Genomic DNA, 17849 nt, shown 5'->3' on the forward strand with positions numbered 1-17849 from the left:
GCCTCAGATTTCTGAATTGGTTACCTACAACTAGAGCTAGAACTATCTTGTGCCCAGAAATTGCTCAGCTAATAATCTCTCGCAGAAAAGCTCGGTTCCCCACACATCTTCGCTTCCCGCAAGAAGTACAAAAACACTATGGGCAAACGAGTCCTGGGCAGGAGCTGAACCTATAGGACTGCAACCCTAGACCAGAGCAGACGCTTCCTCAGAGATGGTGCCAGACAACTTATCTAATGCCAGGCCAAATAGATGTGCCTTGCCTTTGGGAATTAGGCATTCCAAAATCTTACTTCTAACTGGCCGAGTTCCTCCTCTGGGTGTATTTGAAAACACACCTCCATTCATAGTTAGTCCTCCACTATTTTAGCTGCTCTCTTCTCCATCAAAGACGGAGCAGGCGGTTTGGTTGACCACCTTTTTGAATATCTACCATCATAAGATTTGGTAAATCCCCTGTTCACCCACCCGACCCTATAGGTCTACACTGACCCTCGGAATCCGGTAAACACCAAACCTCCTGTGACCACTTCTGCTGACTTTACGGTGATCACGGCCTCCTTTGGGAATCAAGAGACGTTCCTGTCTGGCTTATTCCAACTCTTCCCTTTGCCACAGGAACAATTGTTGATTATTATCTGGATTTGCTTTGGATTTTCTTAAAAGCACCACAATCTGACCGGTGCCTTAATGGCACTCGGGGAGAAAATACTCTTTAAAGAACTGTTCCAGAAAGTCCAGGGGGCTCAGAGCCTCTCAGGGGTGCTTGAACTGACAACTAAGGGCCATCAAATGACCTATCAGAACCCCTCCCCCCTACAAACAGGTGAGGCAACAATCACAACTTAGATGTGGAAGCTTAAAGTAAGAGGCAGTCTGGTCACTTAACTGGACCTGCCCTGCCCTGAGGGCTTACTGGTGGTGGACGGTGCTGGATCCTGGCCCGCGCCACTTTCTGCTTGTTAACAATGTTCATCAGCTTGACTGCATCTGCCCCTTTCACATAAACAACTGGTCTTTTCAGTGGGTCTTCCAAGCCCTGATTTAACTGCAAGAAAGGAGACACGGTGAATGCTTTTGAACTCCCCGCCCCCATCTTTCTGCTAGACAGGAACTCAAAGGAGACACACTCTCTACCCCCCTCCCCGCCCCCTCCCCTCAATCTGCAGGGCCTTTGGGACTGCCTGGCACTGCCTTTGGAGATGAGCCCAGAGCTGCAATTGGTACAAAAGGCAAAGCTGGACTCCTGAGAGGTCAGTGCCATCAGGGTTGATCCAAACTGGATCAGTTCAAACAGCTCCTTATGGCCCAGCAGCAGGAAATCTCAGGCACACATGCCCGAACAGGCTTGCCTGCCATGCAGCCCTGCAGACAGGGCTGGCGGCTGCTCTCCCTTCTTCCAAAGTTCATGAGGATGGGGGGGAATGACGGGGGATGGGGGAGACAATAGACAACAGGCTTCCTCTGGGTCAGCAACCATTTTATGGAGCCCTGATTCTATTCTACAAGCCAAAGCAGCTTATTTAGGGTTTTTTTTGTGGGCACCAACAATAGGCAAGAATATTTACTGAATATTTTCCATTACCGCTCCTAGAAATACTGAAAGAACAATATATACTAACCCATGTTCATACAGAGAGAGAACTCACCAACTGCATACCTGATCAATGGCATCTGGGTTTTCGGACACATCAAAAATGACAGCTGTGGCTCCTCGTTGAACTGCCCGCTTGGCCTACAAAGAAGAGGGGGACAGGGCCTAAGACCAGCTCCCTGACCCAGTTTCCTCTCCCCTTTTTCCCTCCCTCCCTCTCAACATAAAGGCCAGGAGGTGAGAAGAAAAGGATTCAGTGGGAAGGGGGCCTCGTCAGAAGTAAGGAAGCACCCCCAAAGCATATAGAGTCTCTTCACAGCTCCCTCCCCACCAGCAAGCACGTGCTCCCTGCACGCATTCTCCATCTGCTAACGCTTGTGGTCACCAGAGGGCAACCTTGAGCCAAGGGAGCCTTCCTTGCTTTTTCCTCTTCTGATAATTTAGGATGGGGTGGCGACCCAAAGCCCCCCAGGAAAAGGAGACCAGGAAAGAGTTCATGAGCAGGGCTAAACTTTGCAGGCAATGACGGGCAGCACATCACTTGGAGGCTAAAAGTCCTCCCATCCCACCTGGATCACGAACCAGATTCTAGCCTCCCTTCGTTCCGTAAGGAGTCTCCAGCTCTGATCTGCAGAGTGGGTCTCGTTCAATGCTGCAGACCCTCAGCCGCCACCCGTGGCCCCTCTGAAGGCCACCCAGCATTTTGTCTGTTGATGAAGAGGACCAGCCTGCTTCAACGGCTGCTGGGCCACTGGGTGTTGCAGTTGCAGACTGCAGACGGTGGGAGGGGGAAAGCCCCAGACCCCCTCCTTGGGACAGGCAAGCCCTGTCCAATTCCAACTGCTGCTAGGCTTCCTCGGTTCCTGCCCCCTAAGGGGGACAGCGCATGGACTTTCTTAGTGCCTGGTTCAGGAAATGACACCCACAGGCAGCAGTCTGGTGGGTGGGGCTCCGCTCCAGCATTCCCTGGCACTCCAGTCTCCAGAGCTTAGCTGCAGCTTGGCCTGACCTTCCAGGTTTCCCTGGCAGGAGATCAAAGCGGCCAAGCCACAAACATACCAGAGCAGGAGGCAGCCTTCCCGCGCCTTCTTCTCCTCCTCCCTCCCCCAGGGGGTGGAAGGCCTGCCTGCTCCCCAAGAGGGAAAGAAGCCCCCCTCCCCAAACAAGACAATTCGGGCCGTTAAGCAGAATGACAGAATCACAGAGTTGGATCTTGGAGGTCCCATGTCATACCAAAAAAATAGCTGTCCGATCTCTCCTTAATCCTCTGTACCAAGGCCTCCCGCGGCCCAAGATGAGGAAAGGGCGTGGGGCAAGCAAGGCTTTTGTCTCTTGGGGCGGTGGGCAGCACGCAAGGCGAGCGGCTCGTTCTAAACCCGTCTTCAAAAGCCAAGCTCGTGTGGCTCAGCTGTCCTTGAAGCAAACCTTGCTGGTACCTTGGTATCTGGACCCCCCTCCCCCAGTTCCTTGGCTAGATTGAGGGTATCTTGGGGCGGGGAGCTTTAAATCAAGAGAAAAGGGGAACCCCAGAAGTAAGACCGGGGCGCTCAAGAGATTTGCCACTGTGGCTTAACTTACAGAAGCAGAGCTGTAAGTGGAACACCAGGAGGGACCACCCCACTCCTGGTGGCAGACATCAAAGACGATTCCCATGCAGCAGATCCCATGCTTGAGCTCAGTGCTGTGTCTCCTCTCCTCAAAGTCTCGGGGGAAATGACTATCTCCTTTTTTTCCAAGCCAAACACACCTGGGCTGGTTCCAAGGGAAATCTGTTAATTACTCTGTCTGGCTAAATGTATTTTCTTTCACTCCTGATCCATTGAAATTATACAAGGTGCAAGAGCTTCTGCTTCGGGAATGGAGTGGGTTGTGGGAGACTATTTTCTGGGGTGGCCAGCCAAAGGGCCAAAGCGCCACACCCTCCTTTCCCTGCTCGGTCCCCTCTTTCCTGGTCAGCACAGCATCGGGCCTCTGGCCCATTCCTCAGCTCTAGGCCCAACAGGAGCCTTCTTCAAGAGACAACCACAGAGCAGAGCAGGGGCACCGATCCTGCATTTACAGCAGCGGCGTTCTTGAAGTTCCCAGGACAGGTCGAGGCAACCCAGATCCGAAGTTAGCATGTTGATTCACCGTAAAGAGGTCTTATTACAATGCACAACAGGAGCCTTCTTTCTGCACAAGCACAGCACAAGCACAGGCAGGGCCGTAACACAGAGGCCTCGGGGTAAGGATTAAAGGAGAACAAAAAGAGAAACCCTTTGCCTCTAATTAGGGGTCTTCCTTTGCCAAAGAGCCATTCCGCAGCAGGACAACTTAAGTTTCCAGCCTTTGCTCAAGAACGACTCCCAGCAGGGCAGCCCCTTCCTCAGAGCCAACAACGTGGGGTCTGCAGACAGCAGCATCTGGGGATAGGCTGCTTTGGAGGACCAGGCCCTTCTTGGGGGATTGACAGCCCACTGTTTGACACTGGCAAGGAGAAACCACTCATCTTCTTACAGCCCTGTTTACAGAGCATGCAGCCTTAAAGCTGGGGGGCTCAGGAGGCCAGTCTGAGAAATAGATGTTCGCATACAAAGAGGGCAGCGCATCCCTTCCCAACTGATAGCGCCTCCTCCATCAAAGACCCACCTGGCAAATGCTCTGCCGTTGCTGGGCAACCGGACTGGCATCTCCTGACAGAGAAACAAGAAAGGACCAATTTCCTTTCGGCCAAACCAAAAAAAAAGCCCTTCGTCATAAACTCTGCCTCGAATCAGACCTCCCTGAGAGCCCCCAAGCCCGCTATCTTTGGCCCCACTCTATCTGCAGCTCCGGCTGAAGGATTACACGCATCATGCTTCTCCCCCCACCCCTCCTTTCAAATTCTCCTCTCTCTTCTTTGGTTCACACAACCGTCAAACCACTGCCTGGGCTGCTTTCCAGATGTTTTTGAATTAACCAGCCTAGCTCCTGATCCAGTGGCAGCAACAAGGGAGCCGCATTAAGACAATGGGAGCCGTGCATGTGCACACGTTGTACAAAGGAACAAGTTTACTGATATCTGAGGAAGCCCTAGAGGAAAGGAAGGCTCCAACCTTTCTGGCCTCCCCTCTGAAACACCGATTCAAACTGAAATGTTAATCTGCCCCCAACAGTATAAGCAGATGTGTATTTAAACAATTAAATACACAATTGTGTATTTAAACAAAAGACCTTGGAGAGGCCTTTTCTCTTCAGCTGCTAAGTTGCAATAAATTAAAATTAAATTTCAGTTTTAAGATTCGGTAAGGAGTGAATTGCTTCTGAAAAAGATGGATGAAATTGCAGAAATATTGCATGTATACCTCCTTGCCTCAATTGCACCCTCCCACCCACCTGCCCATCAATTCCTTGTCAAGGACATGCAGTCCAGGTCACCCTCAGGCAAAGCAATGTGGCACCATCAGAAAGAAGATTTTCATTCTCTCTGGTATGTCTCAAAAGGCCTCCTGTAGTAAAGCCACATAATTTATGCCTAATTTGCCTAGCTGCAACTTTCCACCACTGGCAAGAATACATGTTGGCCAATGGCTAACCTCCCACCAGACAAGATACTTTCCCAAAAATCTACTGAATTAACAACTTTGCATTCCTCTGGCAAGGAGGAGGTTACTTTTGTGTCACATTGCACATCTTCGTTAAATAAACCACAATGGTCGCTTATTACTGCAACAAGACTAGCTCGCTGACTTTGGGGAAATAAACATTCTGCCATTTTCCTATGAATCCTATTACACATTCTAGGACACCCAAACACTGGCAAATTTGCACCAGTTCTACAAGGCTGAAACTTGGTGTGTTGTGACTGGTGCAGAACTGAGTCCCTACAAAAGCTGTGGGGTCAAAAAGAGTAGAAAGCTGCTTTGGAGCAAGTTGTAAACCACTACACCGGGGTTTTTCCCCCAGCCAGGACCCCGCTGCAAGGAAAGTGATGTGCCCTCCTTACCTTGCCCAGAACAGTGAGGCAGGGTTTGGGTTCCAGGTCAGGCTGCTCCAACTTCACAACTCCAACCCAGCCGTATTCATATAAGTCTTCTTCATCATTGCTGTTGCAGAGTCCCAATGGATGCATCTGAGAAAGGAGGAGAGAGCTTCTGTGAAAATGCACCTCAAAATCCCACTCGTGGCTCTTTTCCTTCGTGACCTCATGGCTTTCCTGCTCCATATGAAGATTGAACAATTTATGCAAGAAGTTTGCTTCCTTGCTGAACTCATCCCCAGAATGGCCACAATGGCCCGGATAGTAAGCAAACGGGAATTATCGATGCTTCCACTCAGGAGTTTGCTGCAAAGACTCTATTCTGAATCCCCTGCACAAACTAGCTTTGAAGGAAACTATAACAGAACGATTTATCAGTGAAGCTGCTTGCCTCCCAGAGCTGTGGATATCCCACTGCTGGAGGGTTTCAAGAAAATATTTGTCTGGGATTCCAAAGCACTCCTGCTTTGGGCAGAGAGGGTTGGGCTAGAAGGACTCCAAGGTCCCTTCCAGCCCTAGGATTCTATGGTAATGTCACCCTCACCAAATTTAGGCACGGGCAAAAGTCTGGGCTTTTTACATTTCCTGAACGATACCGTCTCTGGACATTCAGAGAAGGCGCATCCAACACCCTGTGCCTTGAGACAAAGGAGCTGGGGTCAGAGGCAACCTGCCTTCTCCCTTCTCTTCTGACCGCGGGTCTATTTGGGCATTTGCCACCGGACTTTCCAAGTTGGCAAGACCTGATGCTGCTGCCAGGGATTCCAAGCATGTGCTTTGTTTGATAATCCAAATAAATCTCAATCTACTTTTTACATAAACGAACATGATAATCCTAGATTTTTTCTGCCTCCTTGTTGCCATATTTTCAAGCAAAGCAATACCTGAGATCAATCACCTTTGTTTATTATTTCCAGAACGAAGGGCTCCAACTCTTTTTCTTCCATCTTGTAATTTTGCTTTGCTATCTAAAGCAGCCTTGATTACAGTGGCTAACAGCAGGCTGTCCGTCCACACAGTTATATTGAATCAGAGAGGCTTCTCCGCAGGGTTGGTACCTTCAGTGCTGCTTTTGTGTGTCGCCAATGAACATTCAAATTACCTTTCCTTTGACCAAGACCTTTGGAACAGATTATCATCCCTTCCAGACTGTTTCCGCTGCACCGCTACAAGACAAGCTTTTGTTCTCTAGTTGCACTTTCCTTCTCATTCTCATTCCTTGGCATAAGGTTAATTTTTGAGATGGTTCTCGAATACCTCAAACAATTGTTCACATTCAAACAGCAGTTTGATGTCATCAGGGCCACCCAGCTGAAGTTGATAAAAGGCCTTGGTTGCCAAGTTTATTGTTTCCCATTTGGCATTCAGGTTATAAAGGCAGCCACCAATCCTAAATTGCAAGGATTCTTTCAGTCCATTTAACTGGCAGCTGCCTTTGCATAAAAAGTGAGATACTCAAAAGAGTTTAACCTCTAGATCAGCAATTCTCAAACATTTTGGAGACTGGGCCCCCCTAAGAGCTTTGGTTTATGGCAGCTAGAACTATCAATATTTATTGTTTTGGAAATTAAACTGAAACATTTTAAAATATATATTTATTTAACTTTGCAGACCCCTTGAAAGAGTCTCAGGGACCTCTGCTCAGGGATCTCTAACGCTTCTGAAATTGAAACCATAACTACATCTGATTTCCAAGAGCGATCAATACTCCACCACTCAAATAAATGTATTTTCCATATCTTTTTTTCAGTCAGCCACTAAAGCTAAGCTGGGAGGTGCCTAAGGGATGATTTGAAGGAAAGGGAAAAATGAAGAACTGAACTGGCTTGAAAGCCGTTCTCATCCCTGTCATCAGCATTAAACAAGGAGGGTCGAACCAGCAAAGGCCACCGGTCACTTTCAATTCGAGCTTTGGATCTGGGACAGGCAGATAATTCCTCCCTTGCCTTGCTTTACAGATTTATCAGATACCCTCATACACATACACCCAATCTCACCAGCAGTACTGCTGGGAGGGTCTTCTTCCTATGCCTCTCCCACCAAAAACATAAACAAAACATTAGATAAGATGCTTCTAATTCCCACTATATCACCATGTACAATTCACTTCAGTTTTGTCTGCCCATCAGGAAACAGTCATGGAGAGTACTGCTCTAAGCCCTCAGAAAACACATTCGGTTAGAAAAAGGAGTGATTTGCTCTGAAAAGGGCATGCTGAATACTTAATCCACAGGTCATCCTGAAATATACAGATCAAAGGGGTTAAGGAACTTTAATTAAAGACCACAAGCACCCTAAAGGCTTAAAGTACCTTCAGAAAGGACACACAACTTAGATATTAGCCAAAATCTAGGTACCTTGTTCCTTTGGGTGGTGATACCCCCAGGCAAATATGTCAGATTGGGTGGGGTGAAATTTGCTCTCCTATTTGATAAGCAAGTCTTTGCGGATCGCACAGAAGATCAGAGTCAGGGTCCAGGAAGGAAGAAATGGTTACCTGGTCTTCTCATGTTGCAACAAAGTTTGTTCTTGAACACCTGTTTTTGTTTTTTACAGATTGCAGAATTTAACTTTAACACAGGAAACAAACACTTAGGGATCTGGTCTGGTAGATGTAATTCTTTTTTTCTGTATATTCTACCAAAATATGTTCAAACCATTAATAAAACTGAATTATATGCCACCAGGAGGGTAGGACAGCCCTCCTGGCAGCATTTCAGAGCATGCACACCTACTGTGATCTGGCCCATGCCCCCGTCCACGAGCAGACCCCTTCCCCCATTCTACTGTTTGCCAGGTGGAAGAGTCCTGTTATGCGGGGTGGGGTGGGGGAGGAGCTAGAGGCACCCAACACCACAGCAAGAAGATGCAAGAGACACACATTTGAGCTGTGGCTCCAAATCAAGACATTTGAACCTTTATTTCCAGGGGCACCCTTGCTTCTCTTTAGAAGCCAAGACTGCAGGTGCCCCTGATATAAGTGAGCCAGAAGCAAACACAGGGCAGTACCCTGCCTAGACTGCTTTCTTACAGGGCAGTCTAGCCAGGGTCCGCCAGTGACTTGGGTGACTGGTAGGTACTCCCTCCTCCCTGCCCCCTCCAAAGCAAACAAGGATGCCTTTGTCTCTTCCTTTCAAAACCCAGAAACCAGTCTCACAAGCTGCTGTGATTGCATCAGGGAGCGCTCTCTATATCATTCTGCCTACCTGGCTTTGAAGCGCCTCGGCCGGCTTTGATCCTTCCAGGGCAAAGAAGTGGGAGGAGAGCTGATAGCATCTCATCTACCTTGGGTACGTTTGGGGCCCTGTACCCCAGGAGCAGCAGCACCCATTCCTGCCAGCCGAGTCTGGGCCAAATCAAGCTCGGACGGGAGCTCATCACCAGGCCTGGAGCCTCATGGCCCAACTGTGGCCAGAAAACATCGCTCCAACCGGCAGGTCTCTTTCTCTGCCCCCCCAGCCCCGGCCAAAATAGGAAGGAAGCAGCAGGCTTCCAGCCCAGAGTTCCAGTCTGTGGGAAGTGCAGGGAATCTTCCTTAAGAGGCGGTGGTGTGTGCGTGTGTGTAATGGGGGGTGGGGGTGTCCTTTGCTCTCTAGGTCAGATGACTCCGACTTCCACAATAGCTGCTGAGCAATGGACCAAGAAGGGCCCTTCTCCCTGCAAGTAAGGATCACAGGCCACACAGTGCTTTGGGCTCAGTTTGGTAAAGGTGTCAAGGCAACATGCAACCTGTTTGTGATGAAACAAAGTAGCCACGCTTGTTTTCAAGGCAGTGCAGCTGAAGCAAGACCTGTTAAGAACCGCTCTTGCAGAGAAATGCCGGCCACACTTTCTGAAGCAGACCCAAAGAACTAAATGGAAATAAGCACTTATACACAAGCTACAGAATTACTGAAAAGCCATAGGCTGAACTATGAGCAAGCTTTCCTGGCAGGACAAACTACTTTGGACCCTTTGAGCTTTAAGCTTTGCATCACTGACATGTTTCCAATCTTCGAGGTTTAAACATTTGAGGTAAGCACAAGGCTCTTCACACACAGCCTGATATGTTCCGCACTCATTCCTCACTCGTTCCTCACATCGGAGGCCTTACAAATTCCATCCCGCCTGCTCGGGAGTTCAAGGACGCCCCCTCCCGATCTCCAGGCAGAGTCGGCTACCGAAAAATAAGGAAGACCAGCTGCAAGTGGAGTTGCATGGGGAAGAGCGCAGAAGTTCCCTCCAGATGCCTGACTAGAACAAGTAAACCTCTCAGCTACTTAAGGTAGATGAGGGCGGTGAGGCAAGAGGGGCTTTAATCTCTCCAACGTGGGCCCAGATTATGGCAGCCATTTGCTGTTGCTGCTCTGACTTCCCCACGGTGAAAGGAGCCTGAGCCAGCCCTGAGCCATGGTTTCCTCCCTTCCGTCTGCCAAGGGAGCCTCACACAGAGGCAGAAACTGTGCAATATCCCTCCCGGTAGATCAATTCGCAGCACGCACACACACCCTCTTACCCCTCCAGAACCACCCCCAGCAAGGCAGAGGGAGCACCCAATGGCCAGACGTTGCTGTTCCACTCATTGCTTGCATTTGTTACCTTCTGAATCAAACCAACTGCCGATTGTCCAAATCAAACTTTTACTGAAATTCAACTACGAGATGAAGCTTTGATTAAAAACCTAAAAAGGAACTGTTGGGACTGCCAAAGCCTTGGCCCTTGAAATCAGTTCTTCTCCAACAAAGAACCACAAGTCAGTGTCACTCATCGAAGCCAACAACTGTCTAGTGGCCGCGCTTGGCTTGCTGGAAATTTCTCACTGTTGTTCTAAGCAACAGCACTGTCTGGATGTTAAAAGAAGGAGCCAAGTCATGAGGGAGTTGAAGTGCCCCAGCCGAAGAAGCTCAGCTAGTACCAGATACCTGGATGATGCCAGCAAGCGGGGAGGTTGGGTTGGGCCAACAAGCTTGAAGGACCAGGAGGAAGTACCCTAACAGGCCAAGCCATCCCTTACACCGCAAGAGACCCTGCCACCTCTCCCAACAAAGCCCTGGAGTAAACATCATCAAGAATCAGTGCAGAAGCCAGAGACTTGCATTCATCAGAAGAAGAGGCAAGCAGATCGACTACCAGAGGCATTCCATGCTGCTCCATCAGCAGGAGCCTTGCCGCCTCCCACCAATGGACTCCCCTGCCAGTTGAGACACGAGGAGAGAGGGAGCTGGAGGAAGGAAGCCGTGGCTGGCTGCGGTGCTTTGGGGCAGCAGCGTCTGGCTCAGTCTTGCCATCCCATTAGCCAGGGCCAAGGGTGGAGGCAGCTGGGAGTCCAGTTCAGTCCAGATTTTCCCCTTATCCACCTCTGACTACACTTCAAAGCAGGAGTATTTTTGTACAGCCCAGCAAGGAGCGCAATGGGCCAGCTGCTTGCAAAGCACAGGGAGGAGTTAACTCTTTGAACGCAGGCATCTTCCACCTCTACCAACACTAGCTAGGGAGAAGGAAAAGTGGAAGGCAGCTTGGGAGCCTCCAAAGAGCCTTGGTGTGGCTGAAAAGCCAAGCTGACTGCCCACGCTCTCACCAGACTCAAACAGCTTGGTGTAGTGCTTCAAGAATTCAGCTTGGTGACTAAGGCGAGACTTGGTTCCTGCAGAAACCCTCTAAATAATCAGGCTGGCTAGAGGTCCAGAGAAGGCACCCTCTCCAAGAACACTGTGTGCCCTGTGCCTGAGCCCTTTGGCTGTGCCTTGTGTTGCCCACCTCACCATCAGACGGGGGTGGGGGGATGGGGGGGCGTTGGTTGAAGGTTCTGGAACCCACAGAACAAGCCAGGAGAGTCCTGTGTGTCAGGCTAATCCTGAGGCTGTGGGGACAAGCCTTTCCAGTGCAAAGCCAAAGTGGTGCTCCACACTAACTTGCGCTGTGGAAGGCAGAGAGGACACAAGCAGGAGGCCAGGCAGGATTCCTCCTCAACAAGGGAAGGCCACATCTTCTTTTGCTAGAAAGCCAAGTGGTGCTGGTGATCCAGAGGAAGCCAAAGGATCATCTACTATGTTCTCATCAACCCCACCCCCCCACACACATGCAGCCCTCCCCCTTCCCCTGGCAACTATACCAAGGACCAGGCTGGCATCAGAAGATCACCCAAGAATCAGCTCCTCAGTAAGAAGATGATGCCTTCCTGTAAAGCAGAAGCGGGCAGTGCAGGAAGCTAAACTAAGGGCAAAAGCTGGCATCAGAACACCTCTCAGCAGGCTCTGTCCTTCCTTGGCGTGCAGAAGGGTCAGCCGAGAGGGTCACTTTCTACCAACTATCTCTGTACTCAGAAATTCCTTGCCTTGCATTATGGGGCCGTGGGGGACAGGGATTGTCCCTTTCAGTGTAGCCTTCTTTTGGCCTTTTGAAGGGCCCTGCACCCCACGGTCTTCCCTTCCAAGGCTCCTTCAGTCTCCCTTCACAGAACTAATTCTAATCCCCTTTCTTCTCTGCCTTTTTCTGAACTGGGGGAAGTTTATCCAATTCTTTTTACAGCATGACATCCAGAACTCGAATTCTAGTCTAATCAAAGCAGAAATTATTATTGTTGTTGTTATTATGATGAGGACGATTTATTTCCACCTCAGTTTGGGAGAAATTTTAGAGACATTAAAAATAACAGTAATAAACAATATCATATTGCAAGAACAATAACCAAAATCAATCAGTTAGTATAGGTACAGTTGTTTCCACAGCTAGTATTAATTCCTATTATTTTGAAACCAAACTTAAGGTTGGTGCTGTTATGGCTACGCGATTGTTAAAAAAATCAAATAGTCCCAATCCAGAATATACCTCTGTCCCCAGCGCACGGGCAAAACCGCTTGGCCCCAGAATTTGCACATCTGTTCACACCATTAGGGAAACAAATTCCACACCCATGCCCTCAGGGCTCAGCTTAAGAGTTTTGTGCAGCTCATGGACCAGATACTCACCCTTGTGAAAGGGGTAACGCTCCCCTTCTCCCCTGCCCACTACTGAAGGGAATGAAAATGCCCTTGAGCTCTCCTGTGACGTTCACATCCATCAGATGGCCATAGGTGGCTGTGGGGTAAGGTTCAGGCATCAAGTAAAACACCGCCCTGGCACAGGCTTCCCAGAACCCCTGTGCAAGCTCCTCAGGATGCTTACCATCCAGTGGCTTCAAAGATTCAAGGTAAAGAATGTTAGAAATCCTTGCCTTTGGACACAATCCTAGACAAGGTGTTCCACAATTACAGCTGCTCAACAATGTGTGTTCTGGACCTGCCAGCAAAGATGCTGCTACAGTAGGTCTGCCTCACTGCTTACTGGCACAGCTGGTTCTCTTATTAGGCATTGCCCATCCTTCTGCCCCAAAGAACAGCTTACACCATGTTCTTAACTTCTACCATCACCGGTATACCCTCTGAGAAATAAAAGGCTCAACCCAACAGCCTTGCTTGTGGAATCAGCACAAGCTCCAATGTGAACTTTGTGCTGCTACTGTGACAGAATATCCCACTTGAAGAGCAGCCTTCTGTCACACACATTAGCCTTGGAGGCCTGTCCGAGCTGCTCAGTCATCAGAACCAATGGAAATGGTGCCAAGAAGCTAGGAGGAGAGTGAGTGTGGTGGGAGGCACCCCACCCTGAGCACTTTCCCTCTTTCCTTGGGCACTCGGGGAGAGACATTCTTCATTCTCTCCTGCTCTGCAAACTCCCCACTTCAATCTTGGAACTATACCGTTAGCTGTCCTCTTTGGCGCTGCAGTTGATCAGAGACCTCTGACACTGCTCTGTACGTCAGTAGCACTGACCAAAAATATCATTTATGTAGGGAATCAAAAAGACACTAGTATACCTGACCCACAGTGGGAAGGACTACAGAGTCTAGGCTACACTGGATTGTTTCTATGATTTCCTGAGCCACAAATGCTGGCTTACAAACACAATGGTTGAATTCACCATCTACTAAGCCAAAAACAAACCAACATTTAGACTTAGCTAAAGGGAACTCTGAAGCACGTGCCCAGCCATGTTTCAATGCTCCTACTCCATGGCAACAAGCTAAAATTAATTTCTCTCACATCTGACCTACCTCATAGCTGTTGGGGAAAAGAGACGGATGGCTTCCCAATTCAAGCCACCCTTAGCCTCTCAGAGCAGAGAAATGTGCCCTGTCTCCTATCCCATCCCAGAAGGGGTCTCTTCCCTGGCATTTCCATTAGAGCAGCCAGGACTTCTGCTGTGCTGCCAGCCATCTTCCTTGTATGGATGCCCATTTAAGGGGGCAGCCTCCATCTCCTCCGCTGCCTCAATAGCAGATGGGCCTAGTCTTCAGCCCTCTGCCCTCAGAGCAGGCTTAGTTGGCCCCAACATTCGCCTGTGAAATTGATGCAGCCTCAGGGAAACTCCGGTCAAACAGTCAGAAACATCAGCTTTGGGAAAGCGCAAGTCCAAAGCTCCAGCCCCTGGTGGGAAAAACAAGGGGCCGTCTGAAAAAGCACGGACTAGATTCAGGCAGCCATGTTACTACAACTCAGAGGGGCTTATCTCAGGCCTTACTACCCCACTGTATTCAAACACAGCCATGTTTGCACTTGCAGAGGATACATAGTTTTGAGAAAGCCTCTTGCCTTATTTTCATTCCTGCCTCTGCTTCCATTTTCCACAGTGCCCAAAATAAACAGCGTATCCACAAAGGCTTCAAGATGAAAGAAAGAACTTCAGTTACAGTATAAAGAAGTACAGGCTGCAGTGATTTGAGGCTGCCTATAAATATGCAAGATCAAAGCTGGTCCTGTTAAATTAAAAATGCTGTCACAGAGATAGGAACTAGCCTCTAGCACTGCCGGCTTCAACATGTGAGCCTCTGATCTGAGGCAGACCGAAAACGGAGGGGGGGTGGGATGAGCTGAGCACTCCTAGAAGCTGCATTCACCATAAGCAGAGGAAGAGGAAGAAATAAAAAAAGGTTCACTAGTAGCACACGAGTTTTAATAAGGTGATTACACATTTTTCATGCAAATTGTTAGAATTCAACTGGCAGATTCTGGGCTCTGCGGGGGACACTGCAGAGGAACACTTCTTCCCAATCCAGAACCTCTCACAGCTGGAGCAGCCCTTGTGAAGCGGCCTCTGAGCAGTGACTTCCACCCCAAGCCGTTCCTCTGCAGACCTGACTTCAACACACACGCACACGCGGCCCCTGTTTCTTACTCCCAGGGGGAAAAGCTCGACCGCGCGAGGGCAAATGCTGCCCATCAGCGTTCGGGAGCCTCCGTGCGGGAACCATCGCCCCATCAACGCTTCCACCCTGGCCCGTCCCCAGCGCATCTGCGAGGCTCGCTTCTCTGGAATGGAGCCCGCAAGCACAAACGCGGCTCCTGAGTCCCTGATCAGCCAGGATGGCTACCCGAGCGGAGCAGCAACCACCCGCGGGCCGCCCTCGGCTTTCTGCGGCCCCATCTTCTTGGTTCGGGAGTCCCAAAGGCGATCCGTGGCTCGAACGGGGGTCCCACCCGCGGTTAAAGAGCAGCAGCAGAAGCCCCCGTGATCCCGTCCACGAAGAGGCGCTGCCTTCCTGGATCGGGCTCCAGGTCTCCGGGCTGACCCCCGAGGGGGCCCAGAGAGCCGGGACCGTGGCTCCCGGGCAGCCTGCGCCATCCCGGCGGCCCACGAGCCGCCTTCTCCCAAAACGAAAGTCGGCGGAAAGCCCGGGGCAGGTCGCCGAAGAGCTGCCGTTCCTGCCCGTGCACCACGCGGGTCCCGGGCCCGAGCGCTCTGCAGATGCTCAGGGGCCGCCGCTTTCCCACCCGGAGCCATTTTGCGCCGCCGCTCACCTGCACTATCTCGCCCTCGGCGCTGAGCGTGGCCCCGGCGCGGGAGAAGCGGCCCTGCAGCCCCGTGGTGTAGGTGGTGTAGTCGCCTCCGGGGCTGGACTCGAAGAGCACCACCTCCACGAAGGCCGCCTCCCGGCCCAGCGCCGCCGCCGCCGCCGCCGCCGCCAGCGCCACCACCAGCAGCGGCCCCGGCCCCGGCCTCATCGCGCCGCCGGCCCCCGCGCCGGCCCCGGGCAGCGGTGGCGAGGGGGCGCCCGGCCAGGGTCGCGCATCGCGTCGCGGGCGCCGCCCGGCCTCTCTGCGCCGCCGGGTGGCTTCTCCTCTTGCCCGGCCTCCGCCTCGGCCTAGCGTCGTATCCCGGCGGCGGCGGGGCGGCGGGTTGGCGGCAGCTCCCTCCTCCTCCTCCTTCTCCTCCCGGCCCAGCCGCCGCGTCCCTTTCATCTGCTCCACGTGACAGGGCTGCGGCTGTCCCCGCCTCCGGCCGGGCCCGGCCCGCCTCGCCGCCGCCTCCTGGCCAGGCAGCGCGGGACCTGACGGGTGGCTTCGTCTGGGCGGGGCTGGGGGAGCCGAAGCCTCGGCCGGCCCGAAAACGATGAACTTGGGGGTTGCGCCTCCCGGCAGGGGTCCTCCAGAGTGAGGGGGGTCCGGCGGTGGAAGCCCACCTTGCAGTCGGTGGCCCAGTAGCTGGCTAGAAAGCCGGGTAGGAAGGCAGCTTTGGGGTATCCGCCTCCTCCTGCCAAAGAGCTCGGGTCCCCAACCCCCGTCCTGAGCTGTATCGTCAGCGTTGGAGGGAGGCTCAGCCAATCTCTTTGCACACATGTTGTGCTCTGACAATAAAAGTTTGAATTTGAATTTTAGATTCCCGTCCTTCTTCCGCAACTGCCCCGCGGACATTCAAAGGGAGCCACTTCAAGGGGTTTGGGTGAAGCAAACCTGAATTATCAGAAAATGGAGAGGGGAGCCAAGAAGGGCATGGAGCTGCCCTAACGGGCGGCCTTTCCCAACCACTTTGCCCAGCGGCCGACTTAAGCGCGGGACGGACCCCCGTTGCAGTTTCCGGCTCTTAGCAGCGGAACTTGCAGGCTCCCGGAACGGGCCATCGCAGCACCCCTTAACCGGCCAGCAGGCAGAAAGCTGCGGTGCGGACCTGCTGACATCGAAGGTCCCAGAGGCGGAAGTCTGCTCACTTCCAGCGCGGGACCCGCAGACTCCCCGGGCGCCAGAAGAGCGCTGGCCATCAAACCCGAAGGAAGTTGAGAGGAAGGAAGGCCTGCGGGCGGCTTGTGGTCTTACACCAATTCGGTTCGCTGCCCGAGTCATCTGCTCCCTCTGCTGGTTGCTAAAAAGCGACTCCTGCCGGCGGAAAGCCGCTCAGGTTGCGTGCCGGATACGGCGCCGTAGCCCTCTTGTTCCGCCCTGTTTCCTCGGGGAGCTGTACGCTCCCCCCACTAAAATTGGGCGGGCTGTAAATACGTGCAGGAAATATTAGATTGATAGCGGGGTAGCCTTCCAGAGTCCCATGGCTACAGAAGCCTGGTGGTGCCCGCGGAGGCGGTGGCCGCGAAGGGGAGGAGAAGTGCCATTAGCCGTGTTCAACTGTTTCAAACAACCAGCATTGGCTGAAAAGTGGCTTCTGCTCAGGGGCTGCAAGATGGCTAAGCAGATTTCCCCGGTTCATTTAGATTTTGCAATTTTTTAAAACCTTCTTTGAAACACCATAAATGGCGGGTCAAGTAGGCAAACCAGAGCTCATAGGAACACGGGTGGCGTTTTCAATAAAATATAGTCTGAAACCGCTGGCTTAGAATTGAGAGAGATCGCTGCTTTTGAAGCGGGCACTAAACTCCAAAGATCCGCCGCCCATTTCAGACAAAGCCCAGCAGCGGCATCCGACGGCTGAGGGCCAGACGCTAAGGCCCCTGCCTTTCTCTCTCGCTCGCCCGTCGGAGGCTTCTGCTGGGTCGGAGCGCGCGAAGTTCCCGGCGCCCACCCACTGCAGCAGCAAGGACTGACGAAGTGCCCCCGACTCATGCCATTTGCGACCCCCGGGGGTGCGGACCGCGGACTGAGCCCGAGTCACGGCCCGCACGAGGCCACATCCGGGTAGACCTCCTGCTATGACGGCAGCCGGCAGAGCTCGGGGCGGGGAGTCCGCCTGCACTTGCCAACCCCAAGTTTAGCGGCTGCGCTCTTCACCGCGTTGCACTTTCCTTCACGCGGTTAATTTGGGGTTCTCCTTGTCACACATCGGGAGCTATGAAAAGTCCCCGGTGCCTAACGAGCTGGTATTCCCCGGACTAAGCCCGGTCACACCGCTGGCTACAGGGAACCCCGCCCAGTCAGGATGTGCGGAGGCCGCCACTTCCGCGAAGAACCGCTCCTGCGGGTTCCGCCCGAGCCCTGCTCCACGCAACCGACGGCGGAAGGAAACGCTCGCTCGCAC

At 52.1% G+C, this 17849-nt stretch overlaps 1 protein-coding gene across 2 annotated transcripts; it reads right to left on the bottom strand.

The window, feature by feature from the left end:
• Window positions 1-747: 747 nt before the first annotated feature.
• Window positions 748-16440, bottom strand: ZNRF3 (zinc and ring finger 3). 2 transcript variants are annotated; one of them, XM_087912917.1, is made up of 4 exons: window positions 15407-16435; window positions 5559-5684; window positions 1661-1735; window positions 748-1048 (listed from the first exon to the last, which is right to left on the bottom strand). In XM_087912917.1, exons 1-4 carry the CDS (start codon window positions 16298-16300, stop codon window positions 881-883), a joined length of 1263 nt encoding a protein of 420 aa, XP_087769043.1. In that variant the 5' UTR covers window positions 16301-16435; the 3' UTR covers window positions 748-880. The 2 variants fall into 2 exon arrangements, with proteins under 2 accessions (XP_087769043.1, XP_087769044.1); XM_087912918.1 differs by having other exon boundaries at window positions 924-1048; window positions 1650-1735; window positions 15407-16440.
• Window positions 16441-17849: the final 1409 nt, after the last annotated feature.

The sequence above is a fragment of the Pseudonaja textilis genome, chromosome 15, assembly GCF_049901715.1.
Source record: "Pseudonaja textilis isolate UNSWEBS1 chromosome 15, rPseTex1.2, whole genome shotgun sequence".
In the NCBI taxonomy this organism is placed as follows: domain Eukaryota; kingdom Metazoa; phylum Chordata; class Lepidosauria; order Squamata; family Elapidae; genus Pseudonaja; species Pseudonaja textilis.